The 18,549-nt window shown below is 42.3% G+C and overlaps 1 protein-coding gene across 3 annotated transcripts in view; it reads right to left on the reverse strand.

Annotated features, from left to right (window-relative positions):
- Positions 1-14,106: 14,106 nt before the first annotated feature.
- sema3b (sema domain, immunoglobulin domain (Ig), short basic domain, secreted, (semaphorin) 3B) overlaps positions 14,107-18,549 on the reverse strand; it is a 52,598-nt gene continuing 48,155 nt past the window's right edge. For all 3 annotated transcript variants that reach the window (XM_010895850.5, XM_034295980.1, XM_010895851.4), the window contains exons 17-18: positions 17,478-17,617; positions 14,107-17,345 (exon numbers count right to left, since the gene is read on the reverse strand). In XM_010895850.5, the coding sequence (XP_010894152.1) occupies positions 16,851-17,345; positions 17,478-17,617 (635 nt within the window). In that variant the 3' untranslated portion in view covers positions 14,107-16,850. The remainder of the gene's footprint in view (positions 17,346-17,477; positions 17,618-18,549) is intronic.

The following is an 18,549-nucleotide window of genomic DNA, read 5'->3' on the forward strand; positions in this document are numbered from 1 at the left end:
ATAACAACCAGAAAGATAACTAGCACACCGATGAAATAATGCATACCACTACAGCTGGCACTATACATTCCAGGGAAGTTATTTTAGTTCAGGACTACTGGCAAAACTGATGTTATTTTGTTGATGTATTTTACCAGGCTATTATTACAATTAACATATGCTATAGTAGTAATAGTAGTATAGTAGTAGTCTTTCTTTCAGCTCTGACATATCCTTTCCAGTAGCCATTTGTTTGTGGCCCAGTTTACAGACAGACAGCACTTGTGAGCCAAGGACCCTTTTTAGCAGTGAAGTAATTTGTTTCGCCCTAACAGAAATCCTCAATTGTGGATTAATACAAATCCACTCCATATGATTTGCAATAAGGGGTTGGTGCGCTGTCCCACTGTTGCCAGCCATAGCCTCCTGCTGCTCTAAAGACATCACCATGCCAGCCAGGTTGCCTACAGGTCCCAGGTTCCCTTGGTTTCTAACAATGTCTGGTACAGACAGGGAGGGTACCAGTTGTTCTGGCTCAGATCCAAGGAATCCTGACATGTCTGTAAACCTGCCATAGAGACAATTCATCAACCACTGAAGATCCTTCTCTGTGGGTTCTCTGGACAGAGGGTTATAGTCATCAGCCATGTACATCTCCACAGACGGCACATTGTTAGAAGTTGATGAATTTTTCCAATCACATTCCATGTCTGTTTGTTTACTTCCTGCGTTATCCCAACAACTAAACAGTGACCCTTTCAAAGGGTCGGCAGGATAGAGTAAAGCAAAGGTTGGACCTATAGGAACTGGATTTTGACCCATTTAAGATTAATTCAAAATAGTAAATTAATTAATGTAACCAATGAATTTAATATATAAAGAAAGTATTACAATTACAGTACAAGTATCAAAGATAAAAGTTCTCCGGAGATTGAAGATGCTGGCAGGAGTGAGGAAAATGCAAGAGAGAACTCCACTCTGGGTTATATCCCCAAACTAAAGGTGTGGGGGTTGGTTTACTGACCTAACCCATACTATGTGAAAAACCATTGGTTTTGTGGTGTTTCTCATTTGATAGATTGTAGTGTATCCCCTTTATGCTTGGTTTCAGTGTAGATCATACAGTATTGAGTGTAGAGTGCATAGTTTGCCATTTGCATGCCTTATTAACACATGGAAGGGTAGCCACATTTGGAAATCTGTCATGCCCACATTGACCAGGGAACATAAAAGGATGGCAGTTGTGGAAGGTGGAACATGGGCCTTATGAATTGTTGTATTGTTCTAGTCTAGGACCCTTTGGTAATACAATGTATTTTTGTATCACTTGTCATGGTATTGGAGTTGTGAGCTGTGAATAAAGTAATCTGTATGGTGAAGTCAAGGTTCATCTAAGGGAGTTCTTTTGACACATGTACATCTGATGTTGTGCAGCTCAAAAATAGCCAGTGCAGCTGCTTGGCCAGATTTATGAGTTTGGCAATTTAACACAATATCACAAAACTAATATGATCTGATCATACAATACAAGCTAGATGTGTAAACAGAAAATGATATTCAGAATGTAAATAATGACAGCATTAGAAATTATAATGGTGTCCAAGGTAGTATCCTGGATGATATGTTTATTGATAATATATCAATTCTGTGGTTTTTGTCTTGTATCTTGTTAACTTCTAACCCTCACTATTGCTGCATCTCTGCTAATGTCCACACTTGCAGTGGTCTTATGCCCTTTTAGTGCTCATCCATTTAAATGACATATGGTCTGAAATTGACAGTAACGTCGACAAACTAAGCTAACTATTAGTAATTTTTATTAAAAAAAAAATGTATTTGTTACTGTGCTGCTAGCTCGCTAATGGCATTGACTAGCATAGAAAGAGGACAGAAAATATGTAACATTTCATTTCAACACAACAGCACAAGGATTTCGGAATGATCGCGTTGGTCAACTTTAGCGAAGGTTAGAAATTACGTAGAGATGTATAATTAGGGAATTGTAGTCGTACATTAGTTATGCTATGTTGCTAATTAGCATGTACACGTTTCTAGGGGTAATTTAAGCAAATATGTTGATATGACGGGTACCGGCAGACCAAGTGGACTGCAGCCCGGGTGGTTGTGGAGGCAAAAACTCGGGCCTGGGAGGAGTTCGGTGAAGCCATGGAGAAGGACTATCGGCTGGCCTCGAAGAGATTCTGGCAAACCGTCCGGAGCCTCAGGAAAGGGAAACAGTGCCCTACCAACGCTGTTTACAGTAGAGGTGGGCAGCTGTTGACCTCAACTGGGGATGTCGTCGGGTGGTGGACGGAGTACCTCGAGGATCTCCTCAATCCCGCCGTCACGTCTTCCATTGAGGAAGCAGAGGATGAGGGCTCAGAGGTGGACTCGTCCATCACCCGGGCGGAAGTCACAGAGGTAGTCAAGAAACTCCTCGGTGGCAAGGCACCCGGGGGTGGATGAGATCCGCCCTGAGTACCTCAAGTCTCTGGATGTTGTGGGGCTGTCTTGGTTGACACGCCTGTGCAACATCGCGTGGCGGTCGGGGACAGTGCCTCTGGGATGGCAGACCGGGGTGGTGGTCCCTCTTTTTAAGAAGGGGGAACGGAGGGTGTGTTCCAACTATAGGGGGATCACACTTCTCAGCCTCTCAGCCTCAGTCTATGCCAGGGTTCTGGAGAGGAGAACACGGCCGATAGTAGAACCTCGGATTCAGGAGGAACAGTGTGGTTTTCGTCAGGGCCGTGGAACACTGGACCAGCTCTGTACCCTCTACTGGGTGTTGGAGGGTTCATGGGAGTTTGCCCAACCAATCCACATGTGTTTTGTGGATTTGGAGAAGGCATTCGACTGTGTCCCTCGCGGCATCCTGTGGAGAGTGCTTCGGGAATATGGGGTCCTGGGTCCTTTGCAAAGGGCTGTCAGGTCCCTGTACAACCGAAGCAGGAGCTTGGTCCGCATTGCCGGCAGTAAGTCAGACTTGTTCCCAGTGCATGTTGGACTCCGGCAGGGCTGCCCTTTGTCGCCGGTTCTGTTTGTAATTTTTATGGACAGAATTTCTAGGTGCAGCCGGGGGCCGGAGGGTGTCAGGTTTGGGGACCACACGATTTCGTCTCTGCTCTTTGCGGATGATGTTGTCGTGTTGGCCCCTTCAAACCAGGACCTTCAGCATACACTGGGACGGTTTGCAGCCGAGTGTGAAGCGGTGGGGATGAGAATCAGTACCTCCAAATCCGAGGCCATGGTTCTCAGTCGAGTAAGGGTGGCTTGCCCACTTCAGGTTGGTGGAGAGTGCCTGCCTCAAGTGGAGGAGTTTAAGTATCTAGGGGGATCGGTGCAGCTTCTGCAGTAATGCGGTCAATGTATCGGTCTGTCGTGGTGAAGAAAGAGCTGAGCCGCAAGGTGAAGCTCTCGATTTACCGGTCAATCTACGTTCCCTACTCTCACCTATGGTCATGAGCTTTGGGTCATGACCGAAAGGACAAGATCCTGGATACAGGTGGCCGAAATGAGCTTTCTCCGCAGGGTGGCTGGGCGATCCCTTAGAGGTGAGAAGCTTGGTCACCCGGGAGGAGCTCAGAGTAGAGCCGCTGCTCCTTCACATCGAGAGGGGTCAGCTGAAGTGGCTTGGGCATCTGTTTCGGATGCCTCCGGAACACCTTCCTGGTAAGGTGTTCCGGTCCCGTCCCACCAGGAAAAAAAAAGCTGGCAAAAGCTGGTGGCCCGCTGGCTTTACGACATTATAGCCGCCGTCGGCCCGCCAGCAGCAAAACGCCGGCGGCGCGCCAGCGATTGCTCACTGGGTAGGACCAAGCAGAAGGAAGACATTGAACAAAGGAAATCCTGATTATATTCTTGTGACATGGCACACAACTTTAATGAAGAAATATATAAAGAATTAAGAATTAATATATAAAGGAAAAATAGAGCAATAACATACCTAGGTGTAAACTAGCAGCGATTTTAAAAAGCTAAGCGAAGCCATAGACTGTATAAAATGATGGACGTAGTAACCGTGACGTCACCCATAGGTGTCTGAATATCCGTTTTGAAGCTCAAAAATGGACGAGGTGGGGGTGCAGCTGAGGGGCCTGGTTGCTGAAACAACGCCCACCTAGCGCAACTTTACCAAGTTAGCAAAGGCTAAGAAACTAGGTTAAATGCTACCAGTATGCTACTCTGCGTTGGTAGTGGTTGCTAGCCGGCGGTTGGTAGCCAGTCACCATAACGTTACAAACTTACATTTGAGGCAAGTTAACCTGAAACTATACAACAAAACTTAAATGCATAAAATGCTTCAGCGTTTAAACTTTATTTATAAATGTGGTAATTTCGCAACTTTAGATATTGTCGAGACAATAGACTGTAAAAAACTTGCAGATTAGGTATTAGATTTTCACATAACTTAAGTTATGAGCAAAGACTGTTTGGTTACGAGTCGTCCAGTGACTGGAGTTAGCTGAGGCAATACCAGAAAGGACAAACCGCTAGGAGTGACACAAGTGACAGCGTCAGCACCACACCTGCCACTCAATAGCTCACGTCCCCTAATTATAAGATTTAATATAATTTTAACGGATGAGTTATAAAGAAATTCACCCCCCGCAGTTGTCACAATGGGGGAAGTAGGCAATATACACCAAAACCATTTTTGGCTGTAAAGTTGGGCATTTTGCCATAGAGATTTATGGAGATTGCTCCCTTTTGCAGCCAGCCTCAAGTGGCCATTCGATGAATTGCAGTTTTTGCTACTTCCGGATAGACTTAATTTTTCAGCCTCAGAGTTTGCCCCTTGGACGAAGCAACCTAAATTTGCTTGTTGAGGTTAAGGTTCATGCTCACCTCAATGACATCACTGCCGAAGAACAGGAGCTGCGGTGCGTGGTGGCTATAGGAAATCGTTCATAGTGCCAGTTTGAATTCAGCAAATTCCGCCGGCTGTTTCGTCAGTGCAAGGCCATAATTAGAGTAAAAATATGGAAATATGCTCAAAATTCCCGGGGTGGGGGTCACTTGTAAAATAGTCAATGTTCTGCACCAACAAAAGATGGGCTAGTTTTCTGGCATTTTGGGCTGGTTTGGAGCAGTCATTGTCTGGAAATGTTTGCTTAACCTGGCAACACTTGCTGTAAGTGCTGTTGGTAGGTTCAATAAATGCTGAACACTACTGTCTCTCTATCTCATTACTTTCAATCATACTTTCAAATGTATTAACAAGTGGAAAACTAGAATGTAATATGAGTATTACACAGGCTATCTACCTGTCGATTGTTATAGTTTTAACATCAACACGTAATTTAGTGCTGGAACTGTAATTGTGGAAATAATGATAGTTTGATAAAAAGTGCCAGTAATTGCATCAAGAGTAAATTTTAAAAAAATTGGGTGAAAAAGGGCCGATTTGCAATTGCTAATCAATCAACAGTCACTAATGTTACGTAGCACAGCTAAGTTACCTGGAAAGCTAATTAGCCGCACATTCACTCTAACGTTAATGTCTTACGTTAATGATTTTGTTAGATTTGTCAGAAAGCTCACGTGATGTCTAAGTGTCAATCATTTATGTTGCTCTGCATATGTAATTTATGCAGTACAGTAGTCGTTTTCATTCATTGCTGATCCGTAGAGTATACTGAATAGTTGTATTTGCTTATGATAAATAGCATTATTGTTTGTTTGAATAAAGTACAAGCAGTTTTATTAGTCAACTTTAAATCACAGTGAGTGTCATCATGAGCATGTGGAAGGGTGGCAGTGACATTTATCAGTTTTTGGGCAGAAAAGAAAAGTAAGCTAAGATCAGTGAGGAAAATGAATACCAGTCAGATGATACAAGTATACAGTAGTACAAGAGTTGAGTCAATGTTTATTGATATAATAATCATTGCCATTCAGGATGCCAACAGGCCAGGGAGAGCAGATGACATGGAGGTGAGCGGAAAAAGGGGCAAATATTGATGAGCGTTCTGATATCGCCATGTTGGTGTTGTTTCAACAAAATCATACTTAATGTTGGCACAACTGAGGCTAGGTTTAGGCACAGGCCCCACTGAGGCTAGGTTTAGGCACAGGCCCCACTGAGGTTAGGTTTAGGCACAGGTTTCTCTGAGGTTAGGTCAAAGGGTGGGGAGCAGGGGAATATTCTGTATTTGGACTGGGGTAACCAACTAAATACATGTCAGCGGCAATGATGTTCCTGGAACATTAATTATGATGTTGTAGGAACAACACCAACACGGTGATATCAGATTGTGTGAATATTGATGGTTGAGAGTCTTATAAATGTTTTAAACATTTTTGAATGTTTTACATGGGGGGACCCTCAAACCCCTGGCAGATTTGGTCCCCCCCAATGTTGACTCCATGGCTACGGGCCTTACGTCAGTGTACAGTTTAAAATAATCTATGCCAACGCAACAGATTACTGAATGTAGTTTGAAGTGTTTTGGAGTACCTTTCTGCTTCCAGTGCAGCTTTGCGATAGCGGTACGAAACGTTTACATTCATGAATTTGGATGATGCTACTAATGCTAATTACAGACTGGGACAGAGAAATAATGGATTGTTTATGGGCCTTCTGAAACATATTGGTAAGTGACATTTCAGAAAAATATGAATTTTGGATGAACTATCCCTTTAGAAAAAGTGTTCAAAATTAACCTTTCAGGCATGTGAAACCCAGCATCGTAGTGGTACTGTCTTTGAATGGATAGGTGCTGGTGCCTCTCTACCTCTGATTTCTTCAGCTCTGAACGCTTGTTTTCTCTTGCGTTCCATTTTCATTCCAAACAATTCCAATGGATTTTTCCCACTTTGCTTTATATTCCCAATTAACCAATGATGTGTTGATTGCTATGTGTCTTAAGCGTCATATATTCTATATAGCCTACTATACAGCTACCAGAGGAACTGATAATTGGATGTCACATGATCGATTTCCAGAGAAGTGATTTTGATTGGCTGAAGTGTAGTTTCCCCCACGCAAAAAATCACTGCATTTTTTTGTTTATATTTTCCTATTGATCATAGCCAGCAATATCATATGCTTCTGATATGTAATTAAGCTCTATCCAAATGTAATAGCTAGCTATATATCGAAACATACTCACGGCCTATTTCATTCCAAATCCTAAAGATGGCCTAATTCCATAAAAACGGCCATAACGTAGTACTTAAGATGCACTTAATAAAGAGCGACATACCGGTGGAATACAGGTGTTAAGTCCTTAACAAAGTCCATCTTAAGGCTACGTGCATCGTTAAACAGTCGTAAGTGACAAAATGGCGCAGGATAGATTCAGAAGGAATTTAATTAAAGGAAAAACTACAATCTATCGGCTGGAATGAGAGAGTGAGACAATGAGACATCCACTGCACTAAAATCGTGCCACTTATTGTTGGCTGAGATTCAATCTGACGCACGTTGCAGCGTGCTTGATAGGTAAATGCGATCTGTGTCAACACCAGAGTATCCCATTTTAAACATGCTTGTTCTATAGTATGGAAGCACTGAACCGTAAGGTGTTTTTTATTTTCTTGGATGTTGCGTCTTTAAGTTAATCTTTGTAATTTTGAGATGAACTTAAAGATTAGTATTTATTTCTTAAGCTGTAGAGAACATTGTCAGGATTCGCTGTGAAGTCAAAGTAGCCTATCTATTTAATAATTCAAGTTTCCATTTGTTACTCTGTTTTTGTTTTCTTCTGTTGTAGGAATACAAAGTACGTTTAATTTGCTATATTATTTTCTAAATAAAAAGCTTTATTATTTTAAAGAGTAGCCTAACTCACCAACTCACATAAACCTAAATCCTAGATGCTAGATGTCACTGCCAACACACGATAATAAATGAAAGGAATAAAATCATCCACCTTCTGAAAATGAGATGCTTTGCCTATCAATAAATCAGAGAATTTGTTTTTCTTGAAAAATGCTGCTGCATTTATAAGTCTCTTAAAATAATGAGAAACTTAAAAACAAAAAGGTTAAGCTGTAGAGAACTTATTCAGGATTCACTGTAACAGCAATGCTGCATCTCTAAGTTTATCTTTGTGTTTTTTATTTGTGTCTTAAATATCAAAATCAAATGGCTAATTGATGCATGTTTTGACCCTCTTAAAATAACTCCACATTTTCCCTTATTAGGACTCAGAAAATAAGTTCAAGACTAACACAGCTGTACTTAGTCGTGTCCAAAATATATGTCTGTAGAGAAATGCGTCATTCAGTCACTGGGACTTATCACTAAATTACAAGTCCCAACGAGGACATCCCTCCGACCATCCATCATTCCATCCTTGATCCCGGGCCTGAGTTACGGTATGCCCGGGTCTAGGGCCGCGTCCTCCCTTTCCCGGGATCATTATTAGTCCTGTGTGGAAGAGTGGGAGGGATAGATGAATGGGGGAGCCAGTATCTGACAAGTATAGGCCTGAGCTCATCAGACTGACAGGTCTGTTGGAGTGAGTGGAGGCTTCACTGTGACACATTAAGCTGATTCTCCACGGGGCAGGCCAGTGGAGGAATAGAGGAGGGAGGTAGCATGGGGGGGGGTCAGAGACTGGTTTGGCCCCACAACTCTCTGGGGAAAGCGAGGGAATTCTTTTACATTGCATCACAAGTTAGGGAAGAGAAAACTGGGTTTGCTGTGGACAACTCCTCCACCGGCTCTGGGTTTTAGAGTGATTTGAATTTGATCCAAACCTTGATGCTGTTCAGTGTTTTGTATGGTTATCAGTCTGTGGTTAGCTGTCGTTATAAATCATTAGTCCACTTTAATTAGTCTAGCACCCAGTGGAGACAAACTGGAGTCATATAGTCATTGTCATGCTCAGTTCACATGACTAAATGGGAGTTTTTAATGGTGCATTAACTGCACCATCCTAATCCAATTCTAAGCAAGTTCTTACCCAATATCACAGTTGTCGATAACATTCCTCACTGTCGTCAATAACGTTATAACTTTAAAATTATTATTTATGCTTCAGCTGTTCCCTGATTAAAATGGGACACTACATCAGCTATTGTTTTCTGGTGCCAGTGACTAATTCTGCCAGTAAGTTCCACACTTAAACCAAAACATAACATTTGTAGAAATCATGTCTTTTCCCGGGAATTTCCGGGAAATGACACTGCAGTCTGACAGAGGAGAATTCTTATAGGTTATGGACTTGCACATTTTCTGCTCCAACAAGGGGAATGTCCCAGATCTCTTACTGTAAATGCTCTTTATCTGAATACTGTTAAATAGTTCTTGAGTCTGGGAGAGGGTTCTGAAAAAAACCCAACGACCTCAACACCTGCTGGTTCATTTGATAGTGAAGGAGATAAACAAAATGCTCTTACAGGAAGTCCATTATACAACAGGTTGTTTATCATCACACACACTTCCTGTTACATTCCGGTTTAGGTAACTGGGCACCTGCTGTCTGGAGAAAGGTAACGACCACAATAGGATCCTCTGTGTGTGTGTGTGTGTGTGTGTATTGTGTGTGTGTGTGTGTGTGTGCCTTCTCAGCACTAATGACCAAAGTCAGACCAAAGTGTCCTGAAAGCCAGGTAAGGTGTTATGGAGTGAGATGACTACTAAAACAGGCAATGTGACTAACTAGCTATTTCATTAAAAAAATAAAATAATTCACTTCAGTCAATGAGTCAGGCAGTTTTCCCATGTTTTGTCACAGCTCGCTCAGCTGTCCTTTATTGTAGTCACAGGATGTGTCCCGTTCAGAGCGTCACGTTCTCCACTTCCTTCCTCTGGGTGTGGAGCCTGCATTAAGCATTGTCCATTTCAGCCGTATCTTCCTGTGCCCTTTATTACGGTAACTCAAACACGCTCTCTTGCTCTGTTTATTGAACTGTTTCAGTGGAGCAAAATGCAACAGCATGTATTTCTACTTCAGAATGCACATCACTGGACATGATGCAATGGGTTGAGACTGACACTCTAAAAGTGGGGGCCAGTTTAGTCTAGCCACTCTTGCTATAGTTCCATTAAAGGAGAGACCACATGGAGACTGGTAAATATTGTAATCTAGGTCTGATGGAATCAAATCCATGGTGTCTTTTTGAATAGCACTGTGGTCCTGGCGAAACCGATACCACATAGACACAGTCACCTGGATGACACCTCAGCAACAACCATCTCTCCGTCCTCTCATCCAACTGGATCTTTTTTTAAGACGTTGTTGTCAAGGCTTTAACGATACAGACTCATTTAAAGTGATCGTTTATGACGGGGTTCACATCCGTTCTGCGTTAAAACGCCACAGCAGACGACGGCTGTGTAAGCACCCTCAGCTTCCCTCAGCGTCTCTCCTTCCTCCACACACTCCACTCATTGTCCTCTCGTCTCCTCCAGGTCCTCCCTCGCTTTCTGCCCACCTTGTCTGTTTGTTTTCTGAAGAAACACATTCTGCCGCAGCGTGTTTGGGTTGTGCAGCGTTGCAGCGGTGGCGGCCGAGGTCTGTCAGCGCCACTCGCGGCCCAAAGAGTGAGAGTCGCCTGACACTAAAACCCTGTCTCCTTTATGTCAACACCTCTCCCCAGGGCTTCAACGAGAGGGAGGTAATTACTGCTAATTAGAACCATTAATCATTAGACCCTGTCGCTCCCTCTGTGTTTTGCCGGGTGTGTAGTGAGGCAAGTGTGTGTGAGTGTGTTTGTGTCGTTAAGTAGTTATTATAATACAAGAGTGAATGAATGACAGGGAGAGCGTGAGACTTTCCAGGGTTTTTCCTGTTTAGGTTTCATCAGGTTCGTACATCCAGGTTGACCAAGTTGACAGGATAATAAAGCTTTCTGGGACTTTATGAGACAGGTCTGTGAGCAGTTTGATCCAGGTTGACACTGCACTAAAAACTGTCCGTGTCCCTGTGTTTTGGTAAATGAATGGAGCAATGGAAATGGACTAACCACCCATGTTATGAACATTACACTTTTACTACTATTTTGAGTCTGTTTCTTTAAATACATTGCTTATTCCAATCTTCTGGGGTCAAACATCTAGATGTTCTGCTTGACAGTAAATAAGCTATGTAAGCTACACTGAGAATGGCACAATGAATGAAGACACCTGGCCTGTCCCCAGGCACTAAAACACAACGATTAAATCATTGAAAGACAGTGATGTTAGGTTTATCCTGGGTCTGCCATGACAGCTGGAGCTAGAAGGGATTTGACTCATTCTCCTCTGTCTCTGCATAGCTCCCGTTCTTTCTCACTCTCTTTCTGTTTTTCTATCCATCTCTCTTTCTATTTCCATCCCCTTGCTATCAAATTTCAACTTAGGGCTTCATTGGCATGGGAGACATTTGTTTACTTTGGCATGGAAAACGTTTGTTTACTTTGCCACAGCAAGTAGAAGAAATACGTAATTTGTAATAAATAAGAACTGGAAAAGTTCAACAAAGGCGTTTTGTATTTCATTTTAAGCTGTGTACTGAATTGTAAAAATGTGCAAATAGTAATTATGAAAAAACAAGACAAGGGAGAACAACTATATAGATGAACACAATGTTTATGTTCCACTGATTGCCCCCTTTTAATTTTCTCGTACTTTTGGTCGGTCTGTCGGTCTCTTTCTGTCTCAGTGTCTTACTTTCACTCTATTGCTCTCACTGTCTGTATTGCTCAACTAACATTTTCCATTTAAAGGGCTGGTTACAATATATTCCATTTAAAGTGTTGGTTACACTATTTTCCATTTAAGGTTATGGTCAGTGTTAGGTTTCAAATAAGGTTTAGGGTAAGGGTTAAGGTTAGGATAAAGATTGAGGTTAGGGTAAGGGTTAAGGTTAGGATAAAGATTGAGGTTAGGGTAAGGGTTAAGGTTAGGATAAAGATTGAGGTTAGGGTAAGGGTTAAGGTTAGGATAAAGATTGAGGTTAGGGTAAGGGTTAAGGTTAGGATAAAGATTGAGGTTAGGGTAAGGGTTAAGGTTAGGATAAAGATTGAGGTTAGGGTAAGGGTTAAGGTTTGGATAAAGATTGAGGTTAGGGTAAGGGTTAAGGTTAGGATAAAGATTGAGGTTAGGGTAAGGGTTAAGGTTAGGATAAAGATTGAGGTTAGGGTAAGGGTTAAGGTTAGGATAAAGATTGAGGTTAGGGTAAGGGTTAAGGTTAGGATAAAGATTGAGGTTAGGGTAAGGGTTAAGGTTAGGATAAAGATTGAGGTTAGGGTAAGGGTTAAGGTTAGGATAAAGATTGAGGTTAGGGTAAGGGTTAGTAGGTTAGTAGATAGTTGAACGGGTACTGATAGGTAGTGGATTATCTGCAGAGCATCTCAAAATAGTGTTACCCAAGGGCTTCATTGGTTTGTTTGCCTTTCTAAAACAATCATATCTCTATCTGAGTGGACTCAGCAACGTCATGGGTAAGAGATAACTAAAGATGGTAACACGATTCAGCCGGTAGTAACAATTGTAAAATGATGTTTACTTTGATGGGCGGGGAAGAAACAGCTTGTAAAGTTGAACCATCACCATGTCCCGCTGATTAATGTCACACCTGTCAGGGGCAACTAATGTGGCCAACTGTTTTTTTTCTCCACTCCCTAGAAAAAAGAGTAAAAACAAAAAGCTCAGGAAATTACTTCAATATTGATAAAATTTTAGTTTTTTTAACACTGTTAAACATCCCACCATTGTACTCAATTGAGAGAGGAGCACACCAGGAGCCCAAAACCCAGGCAGTCTCCTCCTCACACATGACACAATACACTCCTATTGTATATATTTTTTAAATAATACATTTGAAATACCTTATATAATACACATATATTCTGAGTATACTGTGTGTTGTATAAGTGTACTAAAATGTTAAGTTCTATTTTGTGTACTATAATTATATAGCTTTTTTGGCTTGGATATTAAAACATTTATTGGTCTTTATCTAATATTTAAATCAACAGGCTTCGTTTGCCTACCCCTAAGCTAGCCAGTGCACTGTATTTCATCACAGAAAAAAGGACTGAATGAGCAAAACGTCAGGTACAGTCAGCTAGTGGCTGTTGGTTTATGGGAATTAGCGGCATGGAGGTAAAACTAAAGTATGTTGCAACTTTGCATTCAAATACGTTATAAGAAATAGTGTCTTGGTGGATTGACTAGGAAAACAAATTAGGTGGTTTGGGTTAAAGTTTCTCCATTTGAATGTCTTTGTTTGAATGACAAGATTGTCCAGCGGTCCAAGCTGCTGCATCCGAAGCCCTTTCTTCAAGTCTCTGCTCTGTATTTCCCACTGTTTATATAAAAATAAAAGTAAAAATAAAAATATATTTAAAATAGAGGCTATAATCAGCATTTGGGTTAAGTTGGGATGTGGACATGTAGAATATCAAGAGTTAAGGTTAGAGTAAATGTTGGGGTTCAGGCTAGGGTTTAGGTTAGGGTTAGGCTAGGGTTAGATTTGGGGTAAGACCGCAATGTGGACACTAATCTATTGCTGGCAAATGAATGCTGGGTTCAACCCTGAGAACTCTCTGGAGTTGCCCTTCTGTACCCCTGTAAAACAAGCTGCGTGAGTCCTCAATTAGACCTGGAGGTTCTAGAATCCAGCAGACCCCCCAGCGTGTGAGAACATACATACTGACCCACCGTTACTCTGAGCTAATGGGTTGCCAGTTTGAGTAATACGTCCCCAATTTAATTTCCTTGTGTGTTTATGACTACATGGTTGAGTGTGTGTGTCACCTGGGCATTATCCTTCCAAACTGGGAAAAGTGGGGAAAAGCAGTGACCTCGGGGTCATAATTATATTTTGACGTAAAATGTGAGTACAAATGGTTGGGGAAGAGGAAAGGCTGCTCCACTGTCTCCCTTCCACACAGCAGCAGCCTCTGACGGAGAATGTCAAGGGGCCAGTGAAATGAAGATGTTAACTGGCAGTGGAGGGCCTGGCTGTAAAGGCTTGGAGGAAAGGAAGGCACGGATTGTACACAGTTTGTAGTCTAAAATGTCTAATCCCTGCCTATGCTTGTACAGTGATACCACCTTGTGTACAAAATATGAATTGCATCTTTCCAAGGCAAAAAGCACCAAGTCGGCGCTAAAAATATGTAGTAGTAGTAGTGTGAAACAAAACAGAAAATGACAGTCTTTCGTTTTAAAAATAAACAACTCGTATGTAAAGCAAATGGGTATTTTATTGTGTTAATCAAAAACATTTGGACAACAATCCACAATGAGCTCTGGAAGTAATACAGTGCACCTTGTCAACTTTGGCCATCTAACTTCGAACCGTCTCCACAGACCACCACTACACGTTAGCCAATATGTACAAAGCTATCCTTTCCAAAACGTACACACACGCACGCACATGCACACGCACAGACACGCGCACACACAGACACGCGCACACACACACACTTTTCCTCCCAGTTGTAGTGTTGGGGTACGTCACAGAGCCTGGAATAGAAAGGATCGGCCATTGGATAATGTATAATGGTACAACTGTAACTCTTTACATGAAAAGGAAAAATCCACCACAACATATTAGCTTATCTGCACACATAAATACAAGGGATAACCATATTGAACGTTGTGCTTTCTCAAGTCAGTTTCTCTTCTCAAAATCTGCGTCCTGAATCACACTCTATCCCCTTTAAAAGTGCACTACAATCTAAAACAAAAGGTTCCTGGAGTTTCTTTTAGGGTTTCTTCACATTGAAATTGCATAAGAGATGGACTCTTTGAAAGGGTTCTTCTAAAGTCCATATAAATTGATTCTTGAATAATCTTTGAAAAATACTTTTGGGGTGGATTCTTTTGGGGGTGGGTTCTTCGAAATGGTTCTTTGGGGAGGAGTTATTTGAAATACCCATTTATATTTCTTTTGAGGAACTTCTAAAGGTTCCCCCACAGTTACAATGAAGAACCTCTAAAGGATCCTCCAAGTACCTTTTGTCTCTAGGGTCAAAACAAGTGCACTATAGGGAGTAGTGTGCCTTTTAGGCTCACAGCCTAAGTCTCTATTTCAACCGCCTAGCCACTAACCTTGGTCATGCAATTAAAGAGCACAAAACTACAGCCTACTTAACTTATTGGCCTCGGTCATTCAAGAGTTAATAATTACATCTTTATAAAGCAGTAATAAATAAGACAGGATTCCATACATCTAAATCTCTTGTAGATTCCACTGGTAAAATGAGAAAACGTAAAAGCAGGTTTTATTTTACAAAGCCATTTCTTTCACCACAGACTATCAATGAAGGAGTGGTACCACAGAGGGTCTGTGGACCCGGCCAGGACTTTACAGAGAAACAACACAAGGGGGCGATCTACTCACATCGTTTCACAGAGGACAAACAATGGGTGTAGCGAACACAAGTCAATACAAGGTACCGTATAGTTAAAACACAGAGGCAACAGGGAAGGAGGTAAATCCTTAATGTCTCTACTTACTTTATTGTGCCTGATTATTGTTTCTGAATTCAACTAAAACTGTCATTTTGAATAATTATTGTTCATGTGCTTAGGGTGTAATGGAAATATTTAATAGCAGGGAATTTTTAACTGAAAGACTTCTACTTTCTTGCTAACTACACACACACACACACACACACACACACACACACACAGTCACTCTCTCTCACAAACGCACACAAACACCCAGCCACCCCTCACTACGCAGTGTAAAAGAACAAAGTAGTTACCGTTTATAATAAAAATCAAGATGTATTCATACATAAATATCATGCTTTTATCTCAAAGTCAAAATGGGGTTGTGGTTTTCAGAGTCCCCTATTGGTTGGCAGAGCACCCCCCACTGACGTTGCCCAGTCTGTCCCCTGTACCATCTCACACGTCATTAAAGTCAGAAAACACATACAAATCATTTAAATAAAAGTCCAAATAAAAGACGAAAAACATCTTTCTCGTCACCCGATAAACATAGATGTAAAATAGGTCTATTCAACTCCACTCCTAGTGTGAGCTCACCTGGTGTCTCAAGCCTAAATCAGTCCCTTTTTAGAAGGACAGGTTGAACGGTGGATGTTTTCTGGGCTTTCAGGACCAGAGTTGAATAGCGCAGATGTAAAATATCTTGCCCTTCCTCTACTGTGTCAGCCATTTTGTAAAACAAAAATCACAATGGAACTATGGTATTACTCTTGTACACTATCGCTCTCTCTGCATCAGAATCTCACCTCATATTGAGAACTCTTTCTATACACTGGAATGATGTTAGTGCTTACTATTTTCTGTAGTGATTTGAAAAAAAATAAGCAAAGAAATAAGTAGGTTAAAGCCTATCTCAAAGCACATGTTCAAAACTAAGCTGTCTGTAAAAACGTGAAATGTGATTATATTTCCGTTCGTCAATGTGCATTTGGACGTTTTCAGGATTCCGTCTGGATTTTATTGTTTTTTGTCTGTCCCAGAATCTGTCATCCGTTTCATCGTCAAAGTTATAGTAATTTCAGGTTGTACGTTTCTGCATGTTTTCCCATTCTAATATTCAAGTTAGAAGTCTGTTGTATTCCAGTTGGCAGATTAAATGTGGGTATTCCAGTGGGTTCCGTGCGTTTGCAGTGGTAAGTTCTCCAGGAGAGTGCCTACAGACTGATTAAAAGCTAAGGCAGATAGAATGATGACAGGTAGTAATAATAAGGGCCAATACAAGCAAGGGGTCGGGGTCAGGGGGTCACGGTAGAATGAAGCATCATGGGGCAGTAGATAGTGGGGTGATGGAAAGGAAATATTCACAAAGGAGGTGCTCTATGTGTGTGTGTGTGTGTTTGGTTGACCACCTCCAGAAGTCCATGGTCTCTATCAGTCTCACTCTTTTCCTCCTCTCTTTCCTCCCCTCTTTCACCATCTCTCTTTCAGTACCAGTCTTTTCTTCTCCCACTCTTCTCTCTGCCGGGCTTTACTCCACTGCACTACGGGGTGCTCGAGGGGAGGGTTTCCCGTCATGGGTGCGGCGGTTCCTCCCCTTGCGAGTGTCCTGCAGATGCTTCCAGTTCTTAGCAGGGGGCCGGACCAGGGGGCCGTGGGCCGGTTTGGGAGGGGAAGCCTGGAAGCTCTTGTCCGACTGGGCGTTCTTGCGCTCCCACACCTGCTCACAGATCTGGTCCACAGTGCTCAGGTTGGGGTGGTCCACCAGCTGCATGAAGTCACGGTACCACAGCTTCTGATTGTTGGAGGGCAGGGCGGTGCCGCCACTTCGCGGGTCCAGTCGAAGGGGAGAGTCGGCGGGCAGGGAGGGGGAGGTGGAAGGCACCACCTCCAAGGTGATGCCTAGCAGGGTCTGGGTGAACCCGTGCTCCATAGAGTGGCACTGGTATAGGCCGGCGTCGCGCTTCAGAACCCTTCGCATCAGCAGCCCTCGCTCCGTCTGCAGCACGCGGTCGTCCAGACGCAACTGGAGGACATCACAGGTACAGAGAAACACAGCTTAAGACGAGGGCTGGAATGTCAACAGGAATAGTGTTGAAACAGTTACTGTGAGCGACCGCTCAACCGTATATTATTTAACTTTGGTCGTGCCTGTTACCTGTTCCCGGGGGTTATGTGGATGTTTCTGGAAGGTCCAGGTCACTCTGGCCTGTAGGGATTTGGGGATACACTCCAGGAAGGTGCTGCTACCTTCCACCCCGTACAGCTTCCGCTCTGCCACACGGTGCTTGTGGTGGTCTACAGGGGGAGATAAAATTGGCAGGTAATGTCACACTCAGTGTAGTCTTCAGGCAGCAGGTTGATGTTTCAAGTAGAGTAAGCATGGTCAGTGAAACCCTGTGACTGTGCAATGATGTATTATGTATTATTGGTGTGGTTAGTGTGATTATGTATGTGTGGTGGTTAGTGTGATTATGTATTAATGTTGTGGATAGTGTGATTATGTATGTGTGGTGGTTAGTGTGATTATGTATGTGTTGCTGTTACTGTGATTATGTATGTGTGGTGGTTTGTGTGATTATGTATGTGTTGTGGTTAGTGTGATTATGCATGTGTGGTGGTTAGTGTGATTATGTATGTGTTGTGATTAGTGTGATCATGTATGTGTTGTGGTTAGTGTGATCATGTATGTGCTGTGGTTAGTGTGATCATGTATGTGTTGTGGTTAGTGTGATCATGTATGTGCTGTGGCTGGTGTGATCATGTATGTGTTGTGGTTAGTGTGATTATGTATGTGTTTTGGTTAGTGTGATTATGCATGTGTGGTGGTTAGCCTGATTATGTATGCGTTGTGGTTAGTGTGATTATGTATGTGTGGTGGTTAGTGTGATTATGTATGTGTTGTGGTTAGTGTGATCATGTATGTGTTGTGGTTAGTGTGATCATGTATAGGTGGTGGCTGGTGTGATCATGTATGTGTGGTGGTTAGTGTGATTATGTATGTGTTGTGGTTAGTGTGATTATGTATGTGTTGTGATTAGTGTGATCATGTATGTGCTGTGGTTAGTGTGATCATGTAGGTGTTGTGGTTAGTGTGATCATGTATGTGCTGTGGTTAGTGTGATCATGTAGGTGTTGTGGTTAGTGTGATCATGTATGTGCTGTGGTTAGTGTGATCCTGTATGTGTGGTGGTTAGTGTGATCATGTATGTGTGGTGGTTAGTGTGATC

This window comes from Esox lucius, chromosome 12 (assembly GCF_011004845.1).
Source record: "Esox lucius isolate fEsoLuc1 chromosome 12, fEsoLuc1.pri, whole genome shotgun sequence".
NCBI classification, from domain to species: domain Eukaryota; kingdom Metazoa; phylum Chordata; class Actinopteri; order Esociformes; family Esocidae; genus Esox; species Esox lucius.